Source organism: Oncorhynchus tshawytscha, linkage group LG25, assembly GCF_018296145.1.
Source record: "Oncorhynchus tshawytscha isolate Ot180627B linkage group LG25, Otsh_v2.0, whole genome shotgun sequence".
Lineage (NCBI taxonomy): Eukaryota > Metazoa > Chordata > Actinopteri > Salmoniformes > Salmonidae > Oncorhynchus > Oncorhynchus tshawytscha.
In genome coordinates, this window is record NC_056453.1 from 31,708,126 (window position 1) to 31,736,088 (window position 27,963).

At 43.2% G+C, this 27,963-nt stretch overlaps 1 protein-coding gene across 3 annotated transcripts in view; it reads left to right on the forward strand.

The window, feature by feature from the left end:
• The window catches only part of wdr27 (WD repeat domain 27), a 170,900-nt gene that overhangs the window by 36,639 nt on the left and 106,298 nt on the right, over window positions 1–27,963 (forward strand). For all 3 annotated transcript variants that reach the window (XM_042306240.1, XM_042306241.1, XM_042306239.1), the window contains exons 14-21: window positions 2,911–2,986; window positions 3,705–3,776; window positions 4,004–4,113; window positions 4,256–4,345; window positions 9,787–9,908; window positions 14,959–15,095; window positions 18,935–19,032; window positions 20,311–20,432. In XM_042306240.1, the coding sequence (XP_042162174.1) occupies window positions 2,911–2,986; window positions 3,705–3,776; window positions 4,004–4,113; window positions 4,256–4,345; window positions 9,787–9,908; window positions 14,959–15,095; window positions 18,935–19,032; window positions 20,311–20,432 (827 nt within the window). The remainder of the gene's footprint in view (window positions 1–2,910; window positions 2,987–3,704; window positions 3,777–4,003; window positions 4,114–4,255; window positions 4,346–9,786; window positions 9,909–14,958; window positions 15,096–18,934; window positions 19,033–20,310; window positions 20,433–27,963) is intronic.

Genomic DNA, 27,963 nt, shown 5'->3' on the forward strand with positions numbered 1-27,963 from the left:
GACTGTTGACATCTAGTGGAAGCCTTAGGAAGTGCAATGACCCCATAGACACGGTATATTCGATAGGCGATGCCTTGAAAAACTACAAACCTCAGATTTCCCACTTCCTGGTTGGATTTCTTCTCATGTTTTTGCCTGCCATATGAGTTTTGTTATACTCACAGACATCATTCAAACAGTTTTAGAAACGTCAGAGTGTTTTCTATCCAAATATACGAATGCTTTGCATATATTTGTAACTGGGCCTGAGTAGCAGGCAGTTTACTCTGGGCACCTTATTCATCCAAGCTACTCAATACTGCCCCCAGCCATAAGAAGTTAAACCATTTAAAGGCAATGCTACCAAATATTAATTGAGTGTATGTAAACTTATGACCCACTGGGAATGTGATGAAAGAAATTAAAGCTGAAATAAATACTTCTCTCTTTTCACATTCTTAAAATAAAGTGGTGTTCCTAACTGTCCTAAAACAGGGAATTTTTACTAGGATTAAATGTCAGGAATTGTGAAAAACGGGGTTTAAATGTATTTGGCAAAGGTGTATGTAAACTTCCGACTTCAACTGTATGTAAGAATGCTGTTCATCGACTACAGCTCAGACTTCAACACCATAGTGCCCTCCAAGCTCATCACTAAGTTCGGAGCCCTTGGTCTGAACCCCGCCCTGTGCAATTTGGTCCTGGATATCTGACAGGCCGACCCCAGGTGGTGAAGGTAGGTAACAACACCTCCCCTATGCTGATACTCAACACAGGAGCCCCACAACGGTGCGTGCTCGGCCCCCTCCTGTACTCCTTCTTCACCCATGACTGCGTGGGTACACACATCTCCAACTTAATCATCAAGTTTGCAGACGACACAACAGTGTTAGGCCTGATTACCAACAATGACAAGACAGCCTACAGGGAGGAGGTGAGGGCCCTTGCGGAGTGGTGCCAGGAACATAACATAACATAACCTATCACTGACAACCTGAAATGGTCAATCCACACAACTTCTCTTCAATCTCTGGAGGCTGAAGAAATTTGGCTGAAGAAATTCTGTGCAATCAAAGCTGAGACCGAAAAACCGCTTCTATCTCCAGGCCTTCAGATTGTTAAATAGTCACCACTAGCCGGACTCCGCCCAGTACCCTGCCTTGAACTTAGTCACTGTTACTAGCCAGCAACCACCCGGTACTCTACCCTGCACCTTATAGACTGCTGCCCTATGTACATAGTCATTGAACACTGGTCAATAATGTTTACATACTGTTTTACCCACTTCATATGTACTGTATATACTGTATTCTAGTACAGGCTCATCCTATATAACTCTGTGTACACCTTTTTTTTCATGTACTGTCCATACAGTGTATACACACCATCAGATGCATATATATTTATATTACTGACTTTGACATTGCTCGTTCAGATATTTCTTAATTTCTTTCTTTTTATTTTGGGGATTGTGTGTATTGTTAAGTATTACTGCACTGTTGGAGCTAGCAACATAAGCATTTGCTGCACCTGCGATAACATTGGCAAAATATGTGTACGCGACCAATACAATTTGATTTCTTAGATCAACACACCAGAATACAGTACCACCTTATATTGTGGACTCGCTCCAGCCTCCAGTCTCAATGCAGCCATACAGTCACACAGAGGCAGGCTTATGTTACGGAATAGACACACTGCACTGCTACCTACCATTTTTACAATACTTAGAGGCTTGAATTGTACTCAATGCTTTTTCTTGTCCAGAGTAGGGTTGCAATGGGAGGGTATATTATTGGACACTTTCTAAGTTTACCAATAAACTACCAGAATTCTGGTAACTTTAAGGAATATATTGTGGCCTTTTGGGGTATTTAAGATAATTGCAGGTGTCTAATTGTCTTTGGCCCTCTGTGTGGCCTTATCATATGTAAAATATATTTATAAAATCAAGTATGATTTTTTTATAAAAAATGTAATGACAAAGCTGTAAGACATTACCTAAATATAAACCGTCAACTTGGTGAATACCGTTGGTGTTTAATATGAGGTGTTCAGCATGGAATATCCTTTATTTCTTTGTTTTACACACTTATTATTTTATGTATTCATTGTAAATGTTTTGTTGTCAAACTGGTGGCAGTTGTGAAAAAAGACAACATTTGGAAGAGTTGCAGAGTTCATTGAAAATAATGCCGTTGTTGATTAGATGTTTTTCCATGAACCTGTTAGGATAGCTTTGCAACCTTAGTCCAGAGTTAGTTTGCACTGTTAGGCCTTCCCTAGTTACCTTATGGCAATTATGGCAAAAGCAGCGTGGTGCAGTTCAGCTCTTATTTTATGGAAGTGTGTCACTTTTTACAAAGACTGTTTTAACATTCATAAAACTGCCTTCTAGTTTTAGTTAAGAACAAAGGACTTTGTTAAAACAGTAAAACAATCAAAGTATGCTCCAGAAAACACAAAATAACCATCTCTCCTTTTTCAAATGTAACGTGGAACCTTATTATAGCTTCTCTTAGTTACGAGGCTATTTGACTTTTCCTTATTATAGCTTCTCTTAGTTACGAGGCTATTTGACTTTTCCTTATTTTGCCTGCGGACGACAGGATACGTTTTTTTGGGAAAACCACACACATGTTTTAATGGCTGTGGAAAAAGTGAGCTCACTCTCCACTCCAGAGAAGTGAAGGTTCTGACAGCGAGGAGAGGAGCAATGGGCTACGTCCCACAGACATATACACACACACACACCATCATTCCCTCCCTTAGTCCACGAGGACAGAGACAGAGACATCTGTAGGATCCTAATGATGATCATACGAGGTAGAATATAACTACTTGATACTGTTGGTGCATGACGGGTTCATATAAATCTCTGCATATCCTATCAATGACTACATGTCTTATCTCTCTCCCTCTCTGGCTCAGGGAAACGTGGTGTGAAGGAGCAGCCTCTAGTTTTCCACACACAGGTCAAGTCATCAGGATACACACAATGTCCCCGGTAGGTTGTGCATATGTGTGTGAGAGGGGAGTCCAACGGTTGAGGAATTGTTCCACCAGCAAGACTTTCTGTCCTTTTCGACCTATTGGAATAGCACGTTACACATCAGCGAGCTATAATGAGACAAGGAAATAAGTCACAGAGAAAATACACACAAAAACCTTACAATATTTAAACAGCCTTCATATTAGATGAATTATGTTTTTGTTACATTTCTTTCTGTCTTTTTACATAGGTGTTAACTAAGACTGTTATTTTTCTAAATGTTAAGTATATGCAGATTATATTTTTGGTCCTGGGGTGTGTAGTTTCTGTTCACTGTTTTAGTTTCCAGTCTTGCGCTTAATTTATTATTTGGTCATATTTTATGTGGAAAGTTTTTAAAAATAAAATGCTCTTCCCTCTCTCATGTTTTCTTGCACAGGGGCAGACTGGGACCAGAAATCGGCCCTTGCTTTTGTAATACACCAGTAACTTTTTTTCTTTGAGGCCCCACCCCCATTATTAGCCAAATAATTATCATTTTGCGTAAAGAAAACAAGTTAGACAGACCCACTGGGCTAAAAATTCACGGGCAAATGCCAGATGGCCAGTCTGCCCCTGTTCTTGCATCAATATTAAGGCTGATGTGTTAGGGTTCAGGGTTGAAGTTACATTTATATTATGCTGTTAATAAAATGAAGAAAATGCAATTTGACATAAATATGTTTGCTTTCAGAATGACAATGTTCTCACCCAAGACCAATGTTCAGAAGAAGACCCCAGGACCTACAAAGACCAACAAGAAGATGTAAGCAGACCACCATGTCCAGATATATTTAGGGCTGGTTTCTCAGACAGATACAGTACAAAGCTTAGACCTGGACTAAAAGGTAGTTTAATGGAAAATCTTCAATGAACATGCATTTTAGACCATTAGTTGGATTAGTCTTAGTCTGGGGATCCGGACCTTTGTTTTGTACAACATTCTTGATGTTTTTTCCATATGAATATCAACATAATTCTGCTTTATTTTAGAGGATGTCTCGTTAGTGAATACCCAGGAGACACTGCAGCACCCAGTGTCCCACACACTAACCTCAGCACAGTCAAAACCCCTACACCAGTTTGCTGTACCCAATACTCAGGTAACTCTCTCTCTCTTTTCTCTTTTTATCATACTTTCATTTGTTCCTTCTTTGCTTTACCAAGAATCATAAGAATCATTAGAATCATACAAGCTAATATATATATATTTTTTTGTGTATTTTTTTTGTCCTCTCTGCCCAGGAGATGGAAAGCAGATTCTGTGTGGTCTGGGAGACAGATCTGTATTGTTGTACAAGTCCTCCCTCACTGGCACTCCAGCTGTTTACACAGGTAGTGGGGCAAGAAAACACGCACGCACGCACGCACACAACACACACACACACACACACACACACACACACACACACACACACACACACACACACACACACACACACACACACACACACACACAGATTAGAAACCTCTCAAATTCTGTTTATTTTACCTCAAGACTGTTTTGGTCCACGGTTCCCTTTTCCTCCCTGTTCCCTCCTTTTCACTCTCCTTTAAAATAAGTCTCAGTGAAAAAGCAAAGCAGTCGAAACCTTAAAACCCAAAGAACAGGATGGAGTGTGGTTTTTGATGACTATTTGTTTTATTATTTATTGAACCACATTTTTTGTTTATCTATCTCACCTGTCAATCATGTTGAGTGATGTTCTAGCTCTGAGGTGAATCAAGGCAACTGTTTTTCTTTTTCTCCCGCATTATTACTGAGGGTGAAACTTAGTTACTATATGGCTGAAAAATATAGAGAGGAACTGAGCTTATAATCCTGTTTTTATAAGCCTAGTGGAATACAGACTAAATCACTACCTAGCTTATTTTCACACTGTTCTCAGCCCAAGCTATCCAAGACCCAAAGTGTCCCCTAACCGTGATGGAAATAGTAACCTGCACCAGAGTCACATTCACTTTGGAATCTTCAGGATTTTTTAGCCTTTAAAGCCTGTATGCTAGGAACTTGATGGAGTGAGTGTTGCTGGCCTTTGTCTTAATGCTTCATTACTGTTTTCATATAAAGTGTGAATGAAGTGAATACTCTTCAGAATGCTATTTAAACTCAACTATTATCTGATATTTTCTTTACTGTTGATACAGGGTAGCCTTAGCCTATGATGATTTACTTATTTCATCTGGGATCGTAAATGATACTGGAAACAGGTCCAGAGGCTCAAGATAAAAGGCTTCAGGAGAAGATCCAAACATCCACCCATATCCTCTAACATCTAGATAAAAAAAAATATATATATCCTGGTGAAGCATTATCTGGTTCTCTGCCACGGCGTGAGCATGAGTAAGGTGTTTGGTTAACATTGTCTTTTACATTCTCCTGAGAAAGAGTAGGACTTATTGATGGTTTGGAGGGAGAAAGCTGTGTTCTGCTCTCCTCCGCAGATGGGCACTACAACAACATGTCTTCCTAACTGCTTCTGGAGCTAATTTAAGATATTGCTCAACATCTGCACTCCAGCTCACCCACAGCCTCCCTCCCTCCCTCCCTCCCTCCCTCCCTCCCTCCCTCCCTCCCTCCCTCCCTCCCTCCCTCCCTCCCTCCCTCCCTCCCTCCCCCTCCCTCCCTCCCTCCCCCTCAAACACACGCACACAGACACACACACACCCCTGATGCTTGCTTTGATAGCAGCATTCTCTTGGAGGTGAATTGTGTTGATTTATAGAGCTTTCTACAGTCAGCAGACCACAGGATTCTAAATATCTGGGCCTGTGATCCACACACAAACACCAGTCAGTCAGTGTGGTTGGGTTCTTAACAGCTAAGACAGAGACTAGTATGGCCAGTAAGTGTGGTTGGGTTCTTAACAGCAAAGACAGAGACTAGTATGGCCAGTCAGTGGATGTCATATATCAATGAAAGGATGAGTGGTTTGGCATATTGTAGGCCAGTGCTTGTTAGTTGTTGTTAGACTGTCTCCACTAGATGCCTAGAGGCCACTAGAGGCCAAATCAAATTTTATTGGTCACATACACATGGTTAGCAGATGTTAATGCGAGTGTAGCGAAATGCTTGTGCTTCTAGTTCCAACCATGCAGTAATATCTAACAAGTAATCTAAAAATTCACAGCAACTACCTTTTACACACAAGTGTAAAGGAATGAATAAGAATATGTACATATAAATATATGGATGAGCGATGGCCGAACGGCATAGGCAAGATGCAATAGATGGTATAAAGTACAGTATATACATATGAGATGAGTAATGTAGGGTATGTAAACAATATATAAAGTGGCATTGTTTAAAGTGACTAGTGATACATTTATTACATCCAATTTTTAATTATTAAAGTGGCTAGAGATTTGAGTCAGTATGTTGGCAGCAGCCACTCAATGTTAGTGACGGCTGTTTAACAGTCTGATGGCCTTGAGATAGAAGCTGTTTTCAGTCTCTCGGTCCCAGCTTTGATGCACCTGTACTGACCTCTGGATGATAGCGGGGTGAAAGGGCAGTGGCTCGGGTGGTTGTTGTCCTTGATGATCTTTTTGGCCTTCCTTTGACATTGGGTGGTGTAGGTGTCCTGGAGGGCAGGTAGTTTGCCCCCGGTGATGTGTTGTGCAGACCTCACTACCCTCTGGAGAGCCTTACGGTTGTGGGCGGAGCAGTTGCCGTACCAGGCGGTGATACAGACCGACAGGATGCTCTCGATTGTGCATCTGTAAAAGTTTGAGTGTTTTTGGTGACAAGCCAAATTTCTTCAGCCTCCTGTGTTTGAAGAGCCCTCTCCTGTACTCCCTGTTCACTCATGACTGCGTGGCCATGCATGCCTCCAACTCAATCATCATGTTTGCAGACAACACTACAGTGGTAGGCTTGATTACCAACAATGACGAGACGGCCTACAGGGAGGAGGTGAGGGCCCTCAGAGTGTGGTGTCAGGAAAATAACCTCACACTCAACGTCAACAAAACAAAGGAGATGATCATGGACTTCAGGGAACAGCAGAGGGAGCACCCCCTATCCACATCGATGGGACAGTAGTGAAGGTGGCAAGTTCTTCACCATGCTGTCTGTGGGTGGATCATTTCAGTTTGTCCGTGATGTGTACGCAGAGGAACTTGAAACTTTCCACCTTCTCCACTACTGTCCCGTCGATGTGGATAGGGGTGTGCTCCCTCTGCTGTTTCCTGAAGTCCATGATCATCAAGCCTACCATTGTAGTGTCGTCTGCAAACTTGGTGATTGAGTTGGAGGTGTGCATGGCCACACAGTCATGGGTGAACAGGGAGTGCAGAAGAGGGCTGAGAACGCACGGGGCCCTGGTGTTGAGGATCAGCGGGGTGGAGATGTTGTTTCCTACCCTCAACACCTGGGGGTGTCCCGTCAGACTCCTGGACTCAAGTCCTGGACTCAGTTTCACAGGGCGGGGTCGAGACCCAGGGTCTTGAGCTTAATGATGAGTTTGGAGGGTACTATGGTGTTAAATGCTGAGCTGTAGTCGATGAACAGCATTCTTACATAGGTATTCCTCTTGTCCAGATGGGTTAGGGCAGTGTGCAGTGTGATTGCGTTGTCTGTGGACCTATTGGGGCGGCAAGCAAATTGTAGTGGGTCTAGGGTGTCACGTAGGGTGGAGGTGATATGATCCTTGACTAGTCTCTCAAAGCTCTTCATGATGACGGAAGTGAGTGCTATGGGGCGATAGTCGTTTAGCTCAGTTACCTTAGCTTTCTTGGGAAAAGGAACAATGGTGGCCCTCTTGAAGCGTGTGGGAACAGCAGACTGGGATAGGGATTGATTGAACATGTCCGTAAACACACCAGCCAGCTGGTTTGAGCATGCTCTGAGGACGCGGCTAGGGATGCCGTCTGGGCCGGCAGCCTTGCGAGGGTTAACATGTTTAAATGTTTTACTCACGTTGTCTGCAGTGAAGGAGAGCCCACATGTTTTGGTAGCGGGCCGTGTCGGTGGCATGTTATTGTCCTCAAAGCGAGCAAGGAAGTTAGTTTGTCTGGGAACAAGACATCAGAGTCTGCGACGGGGCTGGTTTTCTTTTTGTAGTCCGTGATTGACTATAGATCCTGCCACATACCTCTCATGTCTGAGCTGTTGAATTGCAACTCTACTTTGTCTCTATACTGACTGACTATACTGCTTAGCTTGTTTGATTGCCTTGCGGAGGGAATAGCTACACTGTTTGTATTCGGTCATGTTTCCGGTCGCCTTGCCCTGATTAAAAGCAGTGGTTCGCTCTTTCAGTTTTGCGCGATTGCTGCCATCAATCCACTGTTTCTGGTTGGGGAAGGTTTTAATAGTCGCCGTGGGTACAACATCACCGATGCACTTGCTAATAAACTTGCTCACAGAGTCAGCGTATACATCAATGTTGTTGTTCGATGCTATCCGGAACATATGCCAGTCCACGTGATCAAAGCAATCTTGAAGCGTGGAATCAGTTTCTGTCTATATGCTGGGAGCAACAAAATGGAGTCGTGGTCAGATTTGCTGAAAGGAGGGTGAGGGAGGGCTTTGTATGCGTCGCGGACGTTAGAGTAACAATGATCCAGAATTTTGCCAGCCTGAGTGGCGCATATGGATATGTGGATATGTGGTTTCCAGTTTACATAGAGTCCAATGAAGTTCTTTCAGGGCCGTCGAGGTGTCTGCTTGGGAGGGGATATACATGACTGATTATAATCGAAGATAATTTTCTTGGTAGATAATGCAGTCGGAATTCTAGGTCAGGTGAACAAATGGACTTGAGTTCCTGTATGTTGTTATGATCACACCACGACTCGTTAATCATAAAGCATACACCCCCGCCGTTCTTCGTACCAGAGATATGTTTGCTTCTGTTGGCCAGGGCTTGGTTAGGTACTGTTAGACTGGCTCCACTAGAGGACAGTCCTCTAGGCCAGGACTTGGTTATTAGACTGGCTCCACTAGAGGACAGTCCTCTAGGCCAGGACTTGGTTAGGTGCTGTTAGACCGGTTCCACTAGAGGACAGTTCTCTAGGCCAGGACTTGGTTAGGTGCTGTTAGACTGGCTCCACTAGAGGACAGTTCTCTAGGCCAGGGCTTGGTTAGCTACTGTTAGACTGGCTCCACTAGAGGACAGTCCTGTAGGCCAGGGCTTGGTTAGGTGCTGTTAGACTGGCTCCACTAGAGGGCAGGGGGTCATTATAAAAGTTCTCTCCTGTGCCTGAGACCAAAGACATGACATTGGTCAAAGAGCATTGGATGTATAAAAGTATATGTCAGTGTCTGTGGGGGATGTTGTTGTAACCCTCACTCTGTTTAGCTGTCCAGTACTCAGGTTTCAGATTCACCACTGTGGTTTTAATTAATACCCTTTTCATCATTCTAAGCCAAGCCGGCCATAATATAGCTTCTGGAACTTTGCTGGAAAAGACGATAGCTACGTCCAAAATGACACCCTATTCCTTATGTAGGGTACTACTTTTGTCTGTGTCGTTATGAAGCTCTGACCAAGGGTAGGGGACTAGGGAATAGGGTGCCATTTGAGAACCTATCAGAGCCAGTACATGGCATTACAGCATGGGTTAGCACAATGAAAATGTATGTGTGTCTTTTGGAGGGGTAGGGTTAAAGATTAAGTCAAATTTCGGTTGGACTTTGTGTACATTTGACAAATAAAGTGATCTTCATCTTAAAAGGGTACCAGGTTCACTCACTACTGCTGTTTCATTAACTCCTTGTACTTGTCCATCAACTCCAGGCTGACTCAGCACAACTCTGGATGTGTTTGCAGGTCATGACAAGGCAGTGAGCAGTGTGGCCTGGAGTCACAGCAGACAGTGGTGGCTGAGTGCCTCAGAAGACAGGACCCTCCGCATCTGGCCCACAGGAAGTCCTGAGCCTGCCGTTACCATGGTAAACACTCAGCATACATACAGAAGGCACAATTAATCCCAACATTTGTTGTACACATAATATACAAAACATTAGGAACCCCTGCTCTTTCCATGACATATACTGACAAGGTGAATCCAGATGAAAGCTATGATCCCTTATTGATGTCACTTGTTAAATCCTCTTCAATCAGCGTAGATGAAGGGGAGGAGACAGGTTAAAGAAGGATTTTTAAGCCTTGAGACATGTCAAATCCAATTTTATTAGTCACATTGTAGAGTCCATGCCCCGGCAAATTAAGGCTGTTCTGAGGGCAAAAGTGTTGTATACTCAGTGTATATAATGCAACAAAATGGTTCTATCATCATGGCATAGTAACTTTCCATCTCAAGTTTTTCCAGTGTCCATGATGTGACAAGCCTCATGGAATAGTAAAAGCCTAGTTAATGAGGTTGATGACATACTGTGTCTCTTGGCCCGGCGTTGTGTGATGTTGTTAGAGGGAACATCTGCACAGAACTCTGCTCGTCTGTCTATCTGTTTGTCTGTTGGCTGTGAGCATGTGCAGATCCTCTTCACTCCCTTACTGGACATCACACTCTCTCCTAGAAGTCCAAGAACATTTTACTCAAATCAAATCAAAGTTTATTGGTCGTGTGAAATGCTTATAATCCTGTATATGTCTTTAATTTATATCCCCATGCTTTCCAGGGTGGGGATCAGTTCCATTTAAATTCTGTCTCAATTCAATTCCAATTTTCTTGAAGACTGCTTTAATAGTTTTGACAGAAGCTTCTGACAATTTGAGATAGGGTAACAAAGTTTGTTTGTCTCCAGAGCGGTTTAGAGCGCATTGTGACGTTTCATTTTGGCAGCATATTCTGATTCTTTTTCAAAGCAGTTTTCTCCCCTCAGCTGCTGCTAACCATCCCAGCATCTCTCTTCTAAATGAGGAGATCCTAGACTTGGCAGGAACTCTAGCAGTTTGTCTATTTGTCGTGAACTGAAGCAGTTTAAGTAAGCATCTTGGCAACAACAAATACATGTAATTCAGGGTGGGAAACTATGCAGGGTGAAGAATTATTGCACATGGCTTTGAACAATGAAGTTGATAAGATGTCTGTGTAATGAAGATGCACTATCTATCAGACATTGGAATTGGTTCAGGGAAAAGAACTGCGAAAGACATTGATCTCTGGTGTTCCGGAACAGAACCGTTATTTTCAAATCTTGAGAACCTGTTAATAATGTTATTTTTTGTTCCAAAATTGTTCCTATTGTTTAGTATATAATTCTGTAAAGTTATAATGCTAGTAAAAGCCTAAACACATTCCAGTTCACATCATGTCATGATGTTCAGCGCTTCAAGCCAAGCCCCCTCCATGGCCACCCCTCTCTTGCTCTCTCCCACCGGTGAAATTTCATTTGCGCCTCATTATCTGACCAATCAAACATGTAAATAACTAGCTTAAGTGTTCCATAGCAAGCTTCTCATCTGTGCTAATGGGTCGAGTAAATTAATTAGCTATTTTGTAAAAATCTATGTTGATTTCACATGTTAAAAATATAGGAAAAAGGACTATATGAACCCTAACTTGGGTTCGAACTGGTTCAGCACTTTATTTTCCGGTTGGAACAAACTGTCATACATTCCGCATCACAGTTGGTGGTTTTCTGATTAGGGTCGCAAAATTCCAGAATCTTTCCCAGGTTTTTCAGGAATTTCTGTTACATTAGATAGGCTATATAACGTTGCAGCTCCTACAAGCCCTGGGGCTAAGCGCCTGATGAGGCATGAAGGCCTATAATCTCTTGCTTTGTCTTTTGGCACTGAAAAACGCTTCCTTCCCCTCTATTCTCCTCTCTTTCCTTCTCTTCTCCTTTCTTCCCCACTCTTCTCTGTCCTTTTCTTCTCCTTTCTTTCCCACTCTTCTCTTCTCTGTCCTTTTCTTCTCCTTTCTTTCACTCTCTTCCCCTCTCTCTCTCTCTGTTAAAGAGTACCACATTATGCAGAGCCTGTTCCAGTGGTACCACACCCGGCTCCTAACATATGTCGACCAAGAAGACCACCTGCGTCTTTCTTTCCCACTGTCTCCTCTATCTATAAACCTCTTTACTTCTATACTGCCAAAATAAAAGCATCAAAGATATGAAAAGAGTGGCTTCAAAAAAGAGGACCACATAACTGCTCCACAACGAGAGCATAGCATGCTGACAAGGACACAGCCCCTCTCCCTCTGCTTCAATCCAAATGATATTCTTTCATGAGTCTCTTTTTCCACATGGAAAATAGAAATTCCTGTGTCTTACTGACTTTGAGGCCAGGGAAAACTCCTCACAAAGCGTTTTAAAGGGAGAAAGAGAGAGGGAGAAAGAGAGAGAGGGATTTATGAATGCAACCAACCCTCCTATTATGAATGAAACCCATCTATTAAACCCATCTATTAAACCCATCTATTAAACCCATATATTAAACCCATCTATTAAAGGGTACATCTATTTAATGCACATGTGGTATCAGGCCATGAAAGTAGAGGCTCATAAAGCAATAATTATATTCCAATAGTAAATTTCAATGTTATTTGAGGCTATATTCATTTTTAGGATAGGGGGCAGCATTCAGAATATTGGATGAAAAGCATGCCCAAAGTAAACTGCCTGCTACTCAGGCCCAGAAGCTAGGATATGCATATAATTGATAGATTCAGATAGAAAACACTCTAAAGTTCCAAAACTGTTAAAATAATGTCTGTGTGTATAACAGAACTGATATGGCAGGCGAAAACCCGAGGAAAATCCATCCAGGAAGTGCCATTATTTTGAAATGGCTGTTTTTCCAATGAAAGCCTATCCACCATTTAAAGGGATAGGACCCAGATTCCGTTCCCTATGGCTTCCACTAGTTGTGAACAGTCTTTAGACATTGTTTCAGGCTTTCATTCTGAAAAATGAGGGAGAATGACCACATTGAGTGAGTGGACCCTGGGATGTCCCCAGAGCTCTTTGCTGCGCACGACCGAGAGCGCGCCTTGTTTTTCTTTTATATTGACGACGCTATTGTCCGGTTGAAATATGATCGATTATTTAGGCTAACAACAACCTGAGGATTGATTATAAACATCGTTTGACATGTTTCTACGAACTTTACAGATACTATTTGGAATTTTCGTCTGTCTCTTGTGACAGCATTTGAGCCATTGGATTACTGAACAAAACGAGCCAACCAAATGAAGGTTTTTGGATGTTTAGAGGGACTTTATCGAACAAAACAAACATTTATTGTGTAACTGGGAGTCTTGTGAGTGCAACCATACGAAGATCATCAATGGTAAGCAATTCATTTTATTGCTACTTCTGACTTTCGTGACTAATCTACTTGGCTGCTAACTGTTTGTAATGTTTTGTGCGCTGAGCGCCGTCCTCAGATAATTGCATGGTTTGCTTTCGCCGTAAAGCCTTTTTGAAACAATTTAAGCTTTATTTTGATGTATTGCACTTGTGGTTTCATGAAAGTTAAATATTTATAGTAATTTAATTTTAATTTGGCGCTGTGCAATTTCACCGGAAATTGTCGAGATGGGACTGATCCATAAGAAGTTTAAATAACTTATCATAATAACCCTTATTAAACAGTCATCAACTGGTTGGCCCTCAGCTGAGACGGATGCAAGATAATTCAAGTTATTCATCAGGTAGTGATTGGTTTGGTAACACTTAACACGTTCTGAGCCCTCTCCTGTATTCCCTGTTCACCCACGACTGCGTGGCCACGCACGCCTCCAACTCAATCATCAAGTTTGCGGACGACACAACAGTGGTAGGCTTGATTACCAACAACGACGAGACGGCCTACAGGGAGGAGGTGAGGGCCCTCGGAGTGTGGTGTCAGGAAAATAACCTCACACTCAACGTCAACAAAACTAAGGAGATGATTGTGGACTTCAGAAAACAGCAGAGGGAACACCCCCCTATCCACATCGATGGAACAGTAGTGGAAAGGGTAGTAAGTTTTAAGTTCCTCGGCGTACACATCACAGACAAACTGAATTGGTCCACCCACACAGACAGCATCGTGAAGAAGGCGCAGCAGCGCCTCTTCAACCTCAGGCTGAAGAAATTCGGCTTGTCACCAAAAGCACTCACAAACTTCTACAGATGCACAATCGAGAGCATCCTGTCGGGCTGTATCACCGCCTGGTACGGCAATTGCTCCACCCACAACCGTAAGGCTCTCCAGAGGGTAGTGAGGTCTGCACAACGCATCACCGGGGGCAAACTACCTGCCCTCCAGGACACCTACACCACCCGATGTCACAGGAAGGCCATAAAGATTATCAAGGACAACAACCACCCGAGCCACTGCCTGTTCACCCCGCTATCATCCAGAAGGCGAGGTCAGTACAGGTGCATCAAAGCTGAGACCGAGAGACTGAAAACAGCTTCTATCTCAAGGCCATCAGACTGTTAAACAGCCACCACTAACATTGAGTGGCTGCTGCCAACACACTGACTCAACTCCAGCCACTTTAATAATGGGAATTGATGGGAAATGATATAAAATATATCACTAGCCACTTTAAACAATGCTACCTAATATAATGTTTACATACCCTACATTATTCATCTCATATGTATATTTATATATTGTACTCTATATCATCTACTGCATCTTTATGTAATACATGTATCACTAGCCACTTTAAGTATGCCACTTTGTTTACATACTCATCTCATATGTATATACTGTACTCAATACCATCTACTGTATCTTGCCTATGCCGCTCTGTACCATCACTCATTCATATATCTTTATGTACATATTCTTTATCCCCTTACACTTGTGTCTATAAGGTAGTAGTTTTGGAATTGTTAGCTAGATTACTTGTTGGTTATTACTGTATTGTCGTAACTAGAAGCACAAGCATTTCGCTACACTCGCATTAACATCTGCTAACCATGTGTATGTGACAAATAAAATTTGATTTGATTTGACTTTTGGTAACATTCTGCAGATATGTTTCATAACTTGTTATAAGCCATTTGTAAGCTTTTATAATTATTCTTCCTTCAGGGGGGTGATGAGAAGTTCTCCAAAACCATCCGGGGGGCTCAGTTCTACTACCTGGATAAGTTCCTGTTACTGGCATCTGGTCCCTCCCTACACCTCTACCTGTATCACCTGGACAACACACAGGACGACATTAAAAGGTAAGGATATGAAAGATAGAAAAGTATATAGATTGATAGATAGAAGTTGCCTCTGCTGACGTATGACCCCTCCTTACACCGGTACCTCTATAACCTGGCTGCATATCACACAGGATGACATTAAAAGGTAATGATAGGAATATTTTAATGATAGGAATCACATTTGAATTATATGAACAACACATACTCATCTGCCATTGGGTAGGCTGGTGGATAGGGCAACAAAAGGTTCCCAACTTCTGGCTGTCCTTGGTCATCTTCTCCACTGTGCCCCAGTTCTGCTGATGGTGTTGGAGCTCAGTCTCCATTGTTCTATCGTACATTTCAACCAAACATGTAACATGTATAATAGCTCAGCTAGGAAGCACTAATTGACTTTGATTGCATCTGGGAGGAGGCTATTGGTTCATGTTTTTTGGACCATGGATATCAACAGATATTTTTTTAATGTGTCATCCCATCAATTCATACTGAACAAAATATAAGTGCAACATGTAAAGTGTTCCATAACATGTAAAGTGTTCCATAACATGTAAAGTGTTCCATAACATGTAAAGTGTTCCATAACACGTAAAGTGTTCCATAACATGTAAAGTGTTCCATAACATGTAAAGTGTTCCATAACACGTAAAGTGTTCCATAACATGTAAAGTGTTCCATAACACGTAAAGTGTTCCATAACATGTAAAGTGTTCCATAACATGTAAAGTGTTCCATAACATGTAAAGTGTTCCATAACACGTAAAGTGTTCCATAACACGTAAAGTGTTCCATAACAGTGTTCCGTAAAGTGTTCCATAACACGTAAAGTGTTCCATAACACGTAAAGTGTTCCATAACACGTAAAGTGTTCCATAACACGTAAAGTGTTCCAGAACACGTAAAGTGTTCCAGAACACGTAAAGTGTTCCAGAACACGTAAAGTGTTCCAGAACACGTAAAGTGTTCCATAACACGTAAAGTGTTCCATAACACGTAAAGTGTTCCATAACACGTAAAGTGTTCCATAACATGTAAAGTGTTCCATAACATGTAAAGTGTTCCATAACATGTAAAGTGTTCCATAACATGTAAAGTGTTCCAGAAATGTTCTATAAGCAGAAAAAGCTTAGCTAGCTAGCTTTGTGCACAATTTTTTTACAGCCCTGATAGTGAGCATTTCTTCTTTGCCAAGAAAGTTAATCCACCTGACAGGTCTGGCATATCAAGAAGATTAAACACCATGATCATTACACAGGTGCACCTTGTGCTGCAGTTTTGTCACACAACACAATGACACAGATGTCTGAAGTTTTGAGGGAACGTGCAATTGGCATGCTGACTGCAGGAATGTCCACCAGAGCTGTTGGCAGAGAATTGAATGTTCATTTCTCTGCCATAAGCCGCCTCCAACATCGTTTCAGAGAATTTGGCAGTATGTCCAACTGGCCTCACAACCACAGACCACATGTAACCACGCCTGTCCAGGACCTCAACATCTGGCTTTTTCACCTGTGGGATCGTCTGAGACCAGCCACCCAGACAGCTGATGAAACTGAAGAGTATTTCTGTCTGTAATAAAGCCCTTTTGTGGGGAAAAACTCATTCTGATTGGCTGGGCCTGGCTCCCCAGTGGGTGGGCCTGGCTCCCAAGTCAATCAATCAATCAATCAAATGTATTTATAAAGCCCTTTTTACATCAGCCGATGTCACGAAGTGCTATACAGAAACCCAGCCTAAAACCCTAAACAGCAAGCACGGTGGCTAGGAAAAACGTCCTAGAAAGGCAGGAACCTATGTGGGTGGGTCTATGCCCTCCCAGTCTCACCTATGGCTGCTCCCCTGCCCAGTCATGTGAAATCCATAGATTAGGGCCTAATTAACTTTTTTTCAATTGACTGATTTCCTTAAATGAACTGTAACTCAGTAAAATCATTGAAATTGTTGCATGTTGCTTTATTTATTTTTCTCAGTATTGTTAGTTTACAGTCACATCACAGTCACATAATTAGCTGCATTCCTGAAAATCACTTCTTAGAACACATTCTTAGGAGAGAGAGAGAGATGTATAGGGCAAAGGACAAGAGTTGGCTCTCCTCACTTCCTGTTTATGATCAAACCAACAAGTTTATATTCTACAGTATCATGTTAACATGTCCTGATTGGGGTATGGAAAGCATGTGGGAAGATCACCAACGAGGAGATAGCCATGCCCAGCACATTAGCCGAGAAACGCTAAGCAAGGGGACATTGATCCTTGGACAAAACAACAAAACAAGGACAAAACAACAATTATTGATTCCCATTCAAAATCCTATTTTTGCTGCCTACATTATAATTTCCTCCAGACTGAGTCTCTCTCTACAGACATGCTGCCAACATGATCATTTATTCTAGACAGAGTCTCTCTCTACAGAGCATGCTGCCTACATTATAATTTCCTCCAGACTGAGTCTCTCTCTGCAGAGCATGCTGCCTACATTATAATTTCCTCCAGACTGAGTCCCTCTACAGAGCATGCTGCATACATGATCATTTATTCTAGACTGAGTCTCTCTCTGCAGAGCATGCTGCCTACATGATCATTTATTCTAGACTGAGTCTCTTTCTGCAGAGCATGCTGCCTACATGATCATTTATTCTAGACTGAGTCTCTCTCTACAGAGCATGCTGCCTACATTATAATTTCCTCCAAACTGAGTCTCTCTACAGAGTACGCTGCCTACATTATAATTTCCTCCAGACTGAGTCTCTCTACAGAGCATGCTGCCTACATTATAATTTCCTCCAGACTGAGTCTCTCTACAGAGCATGCTGCATACATGATAATTTATTCTAGACTGAGTCTCTCTACAGAGCATGCTGCCTACATTATAATTTCCTCCAGACTGAGTCTCTCTCTGCAGAGCATGCTGCCTACATTATAATTTCCTCCAGACTGAGTCCCTCTACAGAGCATGCTGCATACATGATCATTTATTCTAGACTGAGTCTCTCTCTGCAGAGCATGCTGCCTACATGATCATTTATTCTAGACTGAGTCTCTCTCTGCAGAGCATGCTGCCTACATGATCATTTATTCTAGACTGAGTCTCTCTCTACAGAGCATGCTGCCTACATTATAATTTCCTCCAGACTGAGTCTCTCTGCAGAGCATGCTGCCTACATGATCATTTATTCTAGACTGAGTCTCTCTCTACAGAGCATGCTGCCTACATTATAATTTCCTCCAGACTGAGTCTCTCTCTGCAGAGCATGCTGCCTACATTATAATTTCCTCCAGACTGAGTCTCTCTTTGCAGAGCATGCTGCCTAAATGATCATTTATTCTAGACTGAGTCTCTCTCTACAGAGCATGCTGCCTACATTATAATTTCCTCCAGACTGAGTCTCTCTCTACAGAGCATGCTGCCTACATTATAATTTCCTCCAGACTGAGTCTCTCTCTGCAGAGCATGCTGCCTACATTATAATTTCCTCCAGACTGAGTCTCTCTCTGCAGAGCATGCTGCCTAAATGATCATTTATTCTAGACTGAGTCTCTCTCTACAGAGCATGCTGCCTGCAGTACCATATAATGGCTAGCAGTTGTCCGTTCAACACCAGTTATTGGAGGTGTAGGGCAGTATTTTTAGGCCAGGGCCTGTATTCATTCAAAGTCTCAGAGTGCTGAGTCAGGATCATTTTTGTTTTTTAGATCATAATGCTCAATGATTTTGAGACACTTTTTGAGTATGGGCCCGCATCTGACTTTAATTACTAAGTATCCAGACTTGAAGCTTTATATAGTATATTATACAGTATATATCTAATTTCCACAATTTAACTCCAAGCACAAATCTATCTTTATTCTTGTTCAGGTACCAGCAGAGGAGTGCCATCAAACTGACAAGATGTTTAGAGACTAAGTCAGGAACAGACATCACTGCTGTGTCAGTCATCAACGACTTCTACTCCTGTATCCTTCATCACACAATCCAGTGATCACTGTATCTGAGAAATATAGGATCAGCTATCCACTCTCTCCTCAAACCGAGGTAGCAGTTCATTCAGGTCTTAGATCATCATTACCAAAAGCATTAATCTACCCTCATATCTACTTACCATAGTAGTTTATTCTTAATATTAGTGACACTATTTGATAGTATTTATCTACAGTTGTTAACACAATTCTACAAAGCCTTTGATTATGGATCATAATCTGTAGAGAGTTTTTATCACTAGTGCTGATCAACAATAACCCATATCATTCACTGACTGACAGCAAGGAATCTCTTCAGTCTCCATTTCTAAACAAACTCACAAATAACACCGTAACACACAGAGAGTGGAAAATCTTACAGAATCATCTGATGTCTACTTTCCTTTCTACTTTGTCCGTTGCCAAGCACAACGCGGCTTAATACCTCAGTAAAAACGACACTCAGTCCTCCAAACATTGCTATAAATGGACTTTAGGGTTCAGAGGATTTATTAGAAAATAAATGTATTGTAAAACTCTTTAACAAGGAGACATTCGGGATGGAGACATTCCTGAAACATTCAAGTAATTGAGTCCCAAATGACACCATATTCTCTTTACAGCGCCCTATTCCCTCTGGGTCCTGATCAAAAGTAGTGCACTAAATATGGAATATGTTGCTATTTGGGATGCAGGCATCGTGTTGATTTAGTGCCAAGATCAACTGTGGCAGACCGGAGGCTACACGTGAGGTTTGAAGCCCTTCCTGAGCAGAATAGGCTAGAGCAGCAGGACCTGGGGCTGTGGTGGATATGACACGGTTGTGTTACCAGAATGGTTTCGTAAAACATATTGAAATGAATGGTTCATTCTTGCTGAGTGGTATAACTTACTGGAGTTTCACTTAAAGGGGCAATCGGCAGTTGCTACATAATAAAAATAAAAAAAACGTATAAATTGATGATATGTACCCATTGAGTCTTGAAAAATCTAACTTATAAATGACTCATGTGCTTAGTTCAACTGTTGTACCCCATAACTTCAAAACATGGTTAAAACTGTAATTTTGATGTCATGGATGGTATCCATAGCTCTTTGAGAGTGGTTACATTGTTCCAGCCCCATCCCTCAGCTTTTTACCGAAACAGGCAGGGAGGATGCTTTGATATGGTTTCTACTCCTGATTACCCCTTTAAGAATTATCCATGTTCAAAGTGAAACTCAACTGCCCATTGAGTACTGTAATGGACTTTCCTTAGCAGCTGTATGTGTCAGACATAGTGCTGGTGAGTGGTGCTGACCGCTCCATCCAGGTGTTGGACATGAACACAGGGACAGTGGCCTCACAGCACCCTGATGCTCACAGCAGAGCTGTCCATCACATCACACAGAACAAGGTAAGAAGAGAACCCCGAGCACACAACAGTCACAACACATTCAAAAACACTACATAGGCTAGCATAAACATTTACCAGGAGGAGGCGTAATCTGGGTTCAACAAACCAGCCCTATATGTTGTAAAATGTATTTCAATTATGACTTTTCTAGGAAGTACGTGGAACAGTTCAGATTACATTGTCGGCTGTTGAAGTGATTGAGGTGATGTCACTAGGGTTTTTCGTTCAGGAAAGGTCAGAGAGGGATGGAGTTAATGATTAAAATACCACATAATGGTCGAGTCTATAAAAGCTGAAAGAATCCTGGTCTGAGGTCACTTCCTTCCCTCAGTGGGGCTGTGATGACACACTTCTCCATCTCTGGAAAGCACACTGGGTTCCTCGAAAGATACAGCTTTATAGGTCAATAAAGTCACTAAAAATCCATTAAAGCAAACCCTTTCCTAGTAATATGCCACCATGTTTTACTGTAGAATGGAATTTGGTGCGTTTGGCGGGCAATTTTTTTGCAAGTGTGTATCCTAAAAGTAGTGCATCACTAAAAGCAAGTTTACCGGAGGACAGATTGGAGTGGAAAAGTGCACAGTCGTCTTGTCTTGGTACGTCCGCAACACCCATACTACAGTCAGACGATGTAGTCCTTGGCAGACCAGACATGGGTATTATATTATTATTTAAGGAGCAGTATTAGTTTACCTTAAAGCTCATAGGGATTTGGTCAAACTGTATAGAAATAGGGTGCCTTTTGGGACTCGGTCTTTAACTCTTTCACAGTCCTCCCACGACACAGAACTTTTCTGGAGGAGATAATGAAAGTGGGCTAGCTTGCCTTGGGCAGGCAGTGGTACGTCAGCAACACCCATCTTCCATCATACTGGACTGTCAGAGGATGTATTCCTTGGCAGACCAGACATGGGTGTTGTATTATATAAGATAGGGTCTTAGCCTACGTTGTGTAAGAAACAGATCTCTTTCTGGGGATGAAAGTGTCAGGCTGTGGTGTGAATGAAGAAGACCGTGATGAGACAGTGAATGCATCCTAAATGGCACCCTATAGGCCCTTGTTTAAAGTAGTGCACTATAAAGGGAATGGGATGCCGTTTAAGACGTAGTCCGTGTCTCCAAGAGTGAAGGACTCGTCGAGCCATCATCGGTATAATTCATCTATCTTAGGAGTAAAGCCACACTCTCTCTCACTCACACACACACACACACACACACACACACACACACACACACACACACGCACATGCACATGCACATGCACACACACACTTTGGTTAAAAGTAGTGCACTATATGGGGAACAGGTTTCCAAAGAATGGTCTCAGCCTCAACCAGTGCATGGAAACATATGGAAATATCCTGTGTGCCGTAAATGCATGCATGTTCAATAAATTATACAAGTGTATAGGAGGGGTGTGCATATCATTCCAGTCTTTCACATGACTGTCAAATTAATTCAACATGTTTCAGAGCTGTTTCTATTTAAAATATTATATATTATGTCTCATACAAGACCAAGTTATTAATATGAAAACAAGCCAGTTTTGTAACAATAGCAATATCTATAAGTAGCCATGTTTTATGTCTCTGAGATATGTCTGGAATATTTAATCGCTCACAGACAGTAGATAGGGGGACAGACAAATGCACAGACAAATTGATAGACAGAAAGACAGAGACCGACACATTAATAGACAGACAATGATCATGGGGTTGAACTGGGTAGAACTGGAACAACAGGGGGACTGTATGGTTGGACCCATTGACTCGGATCAATGGGTCCAACCATACAGTCCCCCTGTTGTTCCAGTTCTACTCAGTTCAACCCCATGATCATTGTCTATGTATACCTTGAAGAGGGGGCACGGATCTGCTCTCGTGTTGACCTGACCCGCCCAACACAGGCCTTTGACACACACACACACACACACACACACACACACACACACACGCTGCATTATCATCAGAGAACACACACACAGTCACAGAGGCAGTAGCCTGGATTAACTGGGTGAACTGCACCTAGTAGCCTGGCTTAACTTGCATTAACCCATCCCGATCCCTTCTTCAGCTGGGAACCACTCTCCCACCCCCTGCTCTCCCACCGCCTGCTCTCCCACCGCCTGTTCTCTCGCACCGCCTGCTCTCTCGCACCGCCTGTTCTCTCGCACCGCCTGCTCTCTCGCACCGTCTGCTCTCCCCCACTGTCTGCTCTCCCACACCGCCTGCTCTCCCCACCGCCTGCTCTCCCCACCGCCTGCTCTCTCGCACCGCCTGTTCTCTCGCACCGTCTGCTCTCCCCCACCACTTGCTCTCCCACACCACCTGCTCGCACACCACCTGCTCTCCCACACCACCTGCTAGCTCCCACCGCGCTCTCCCACACCACACCACCTGCTAGCTCCCACACCACCAGCTGCTAGCTCCCACCGCTAGCTCCCACCGCTCTCTTCCACACCACCGCTCCCACCTGCTCTCTCCACCACCTGCTCCCACCAGCTCCCACCGCTTGCTCTTCCACACCACACCACCTGCTCTCCCCCACCCGCTTGCTCTCTCCCACCACCACCTGCTCTCCCACCGCTTGCTCTTCCACACCACTTGCTCCCACCACCTGCTCCCACCTGCTCTCTCCCACCACCTGCTCTCCCACACCACCTGCTCTCCCACCGCTTGCTCTTCCACACCACCTGCTAGCTCCCACCGCTTGCTCTCTCCCACCACCTGCTCTCTCCCACCACTTGCTCTCCCACCACCTGTCTCCCTCGGCCCAAAGACGTCTGGCACCCTTCTCTTTCACGCAACAAAGGATAGCATAGAATGTAGGCTGCAGCCTATTCCCTATGTAGTTCACTACTTTTGAGGCTAGATGACGAATCAGTAGAGTGAGAGTCAAGGTAAAGTAGTGCACTATATAGGGAATAGGGAGCCATTTGGGATGCAGACACAGTGTGTTGAGTCTCTTTTCACCTTGTATTTTCCCAGTCACGCCACCCCATTGTGTGCAGTGCATTGTGGGCCGGTCGCTGCGTCAATGTGGGGTCATCCCTCTTTCTGGGTGCCTTAGGGCTATGGGGCCACCTGGGCCCTGCCTTGGGGTCTTAGGGAGAGTGCAGGGCACAGGGGCCAGAGGGTTAATGATCATCATGGGAAATGCCTTTCTATGCCTGGAAAGACTGTGTACATAAGGTACACACACACACACACACACACACACCAGAACACACAAATACACACACACACACTGGTGATGCGCGGATTGACTCATAACGCACAGTCCCAGCCATTATATCTACGGGGTTGGGTTTAGTGGCATTAAATATTGTATGGATGAAGGGCGGGTGGTTGGGTTGAATAAAGAGAAAACAATACCTTAAAAAATCCATAAATGTATCATTCTTGTGCAATTTATATCTATAGGCTACATTGACCTTTTTTCTTTCATTATTTTAATGCTACATTGCATTAGTGTGTGAGCCTAAGCTTCAGGGCCTAACTGTACGTGGACCAAATAGCCTACACTCCAATCACCAAATACTTTTGGGAACAGGCAGAAAATGTTAACGCCGATCCACAGAGGCAAAAAGGACAATGTCAGAGTTGAATTGAATAAGAGAAAAGCTGTGAAATGGGACAGTTGAAATAAAAGTGAGGTCCAGAAAAGTCATGTTTGGGAAAGACTTGTTGAAGTGTTAAAGAGGATGATAACAGTGCCGGTTGTGATGAGTATGAGGGGCTGTACAAATTCCACAGTCACAAGACGGGGACTTCAAATAGGCCTATAGCACGTCAAGGGAACTGTATCCTACTGTTCAGATGGGTTACATGGGAAATGAAATCTGGACACTGATTGTCGGTCTATAACCTCTCACAAGTCGGTAAAATGATACAGCAAATGTTGGCAATTTTTTTTACTCAGGAACAGGAGTGGAGAAATATGATTTATTTCTTTCAGCATCTTGAGAAAATGCAAATAAAAAGTTAGATTACCGTCTGTAGAGGTGCTGTCTTTATCAGCATCATAAAAGCTGATAGTATTTCAACCACAAAATATACACCCAAGCTGCACTGAAATCTTATCAGAAACATGTTTGGTCATTTTCACAGCTTTCTATTTCCTTACAACTAGTCAAACTGTCATTTTGACATTTTGCACAGAAAATCGTTCCTGTCTTTTTTGGTTATTGCATTTTCTTCCCGGTTCCTAAATATCTTTGCTCAGCAAAAGAGGCCGAGACGACAGAGAACTTTACCGATGTGAACCAAGTTGAATAATTATTTCTGTCGATTTATGACATTCTGGTGAGCAAGGGTTCATTTAGTCTTCTAGGGCAACATAATGACAGAAGAGAAGCTGCATGTATCTAATTATAGACCAGTTGACTAACAAATAGGCAATGAAATGTTGGAAATTATAAGCAGAAATAAATCTAAATCAGGCAAAAACAATCCTGTACCCCCTGTAAAAAAACATTTCCTCTATTTTCTATATTAGCGAGACGGTCAGGTGAGGGCCTCAGATTTACACTCATAGTCGGGCGGTTGTTGATGGGTTATTGGTAATTGCGGGCGAGTGCGGGTGAACAAAAAGCTGACACACACACACACAACATAGATAACTTCCCCCCTCTCCTCACCTAATTTCCTCCCCTCACTTTCTCCGACCTTATCCCTGGTATGGCTTGGGTTCTTGCACCAAGCAACATTTTTTAAATAAAGGTAAATCAATGTAAATAAATCTGTTTTATAAGATGTGTTGCTTACCCCCCAAAAAGTATTGAAGAGTTCAACGTAGAGGGATGTGTGTGTGCACCATATCTCTCTATATTGACTGGACATGTGCCTCAGACATTGTGAACAGCTTCTCCAGCCCTGCTTGAACTTTCCATCTTTTCCTTTCTCTCTGCAAAGATCACCTGGAAATCATCAGAGCCGAGGCACTTCTCGGAAACTACAACTTGAAATGCCCTCTCAGACTCACTTTCCCACACTCTTACTGGAAACCTAACCTAAACAAAACAAACCTCCTCTCCTTCATTATGTGCATCATCAAAGAATCTAAAAGTCATAAATTGACCCCATGAATATCCCTAAAGGGCAAGATGATAAAAGGTCTGTTTGTTTTAGTGAGTGAAGAAACAGCCTCAATCCGAGGGTGTGTCCAAAATGACACCATATCCCCTATATAGTACACTACTCTTGATCAGCTCTGGTCAAAAGTAGTGCACTATATATGGAATAGAGTGCCATTTGGGGGACAGACCAAGTCTCTTATCCCATCTTGATGGGTTGTGTGGTGGTGGGGGAAGATGAAAAGAATGACACATTTGTTTCCATTCCAGCATTCAGCATAGTAATGCAGCTATAGGCTCTCAGCACCCTATTCAGGTGTTACCTCTACTCTGTCTCCACCTGACTCTACTCTGTCTCTCTCTGACTCTACTCTGTCTCTCTCTGACTCTACTCTGTCTCCATCTGACTCTACTCTGTCTCCACCTTGACTCTACTCTGTCTCCACCTGACTCTACTGTCTCTCTCTGACTCTACTCTGTCTCCATCTGACTCTACTCTGTCTCCACCTGACTCTACTCTGTCTCTCTCTGACTCTACTCTGTCTCTCTCTGACTCTACTCTGTCTCTCTCTGACTCTACTCTGTCTCCACCTGACTCTACTCTGTCTCCACCTGACTCTACTCTGTCTCCACCTGACTCTACTCTGTCTCCACCTGACTCTACTCTGTCTCCACCTGACTCTACTCTGTCTCCACCTGACTCTACTCTGTCTCCACCTGACTCTACTCTGTCTCCACCTGACTCTACTCTGTCTCCACCTGACTCTACTCTGTCTCCACCTGACTCTACTCTGTCTCTACCTGACTCTACTCTGTCTCCACCTGACTCTACTCTGTCTCCACCTGACTCTACTCTGTCTCTCTCTGACTCTACTCTGTCTCTCTCTGACTCTACTCTGTCTCCACCTGACTCTACTCTGTCTCCACCTGACTCTACTCTGTCTCCACCTGACTCTACTCTGTCTCTCTCTGACTCTTACATTCAGGGGTTACCTCTACTCTCTCTCTGACTCTTTAACATTCAGGGGTTACCTCTACTCTCTCTCTCTCTCCCTGACTCTCTCACATTCAGGGGTTACTACTCTGTCTCTCTCTGACTCTACTCTGTCTCTCTCTGACTCTACTCTGTCTCTCTCTGACTCTACTCTGTCTCCACCTGACTCTACTCTGTCTCCACCTGACTCTACTCTGTCTCCACCTGACTCTACTCTGTCTCCACCTGACTCTACTCTGTCTCCATCTGACTCTACTCTGTCTCCACCTGACTCTACTCTGACTCTTTAACATGCTGGGGTTACCTCTACTCTCTCTCTCTCTCTGACTCTACTCTGTCTCTCTCTGACTACTCTGACTCTTTAACATGCAGGGGTTACCTCTACTCTCTCTCTGTGACTCTTTTACATTCAGGGGTTACCTCTACTCTGTCTCTCTCTGACTCTTTTACATTCAGGGGTTACCTCTACTCTCTCTCTCTCCCTGACTCTCTCACATTCAGGGGTTACCTCTACTGTCTCTTTCGGACTCTCACATTCAGGGGTTAGCTCTACTGTCTCTATCGGACTCTCACATTCAGGGATTTTCTCTGCTGTCTCTCTCTGACTCTTTAGCATTCAGGGGTTACCTCTACTCTCTCTCTCTCTGACTCTTTAACTTTCAGGGGTTATCTCTACTGTCTCTCGGATTCTCTCACATTCAGGGGTTATCTACTGTCTCTCTCGGTCTCTCACATTCAGGGATTATCTACTGTCTCTCTCGGTCTCTCACATTCAGGGGTTATCTCTACTGTCTCTCGGATTCTCTCACATTCAGGGGTTATCTCTACTGTCTCTCGGATTCTCTCACATTCAGGGGTTATCTACTGTGTCTCTCGGATTCTCTCACATTCAGGGGTTATCTCTACTGTCTCTCGGATTCTCTCACATTCAGGGGTTATCTACTGTGTCTCTCGGATTCTCTCACATTCAGGGGTTATCTCTACTGTCTCTCGGATTCTCTCACATTCAGGGGTTATCTACTGTCTCTCTCGGACTCTCTCACATTCAGGGGTTATCTCTACTGTCTCTCTCGGACTCTCACATTCAGGGGTTATCTACTGTCCCTCTCGGACTCTCTCACATTCAGGGGTTATCTACTGTGTCTCTCGGACTCTCTCACATTTAGGGGTTATCTCTACTGACTCTTTCGGACTCTCACATTCAAGGATTTTCTCTGCTGTCTCTCTTTAACATCTTGGGGTCACCTCTACTCTCTCTCTCTGATTCTTTATCAGTCAGGGGTTATCTCTGCTCTGTCTCTCTCTGACTCTCTCACATTCAGGGATTATCTCTACTGTCTTTCTCTGACACTCACATTCAGGGATTATCTCTACTGTCATCTTTGACTCTCTCACAATCAGGGGTTATCTCTACTGTCTTTCTCTGACTCTCTACTGTCTCTCTGACTCTCATATTCAGG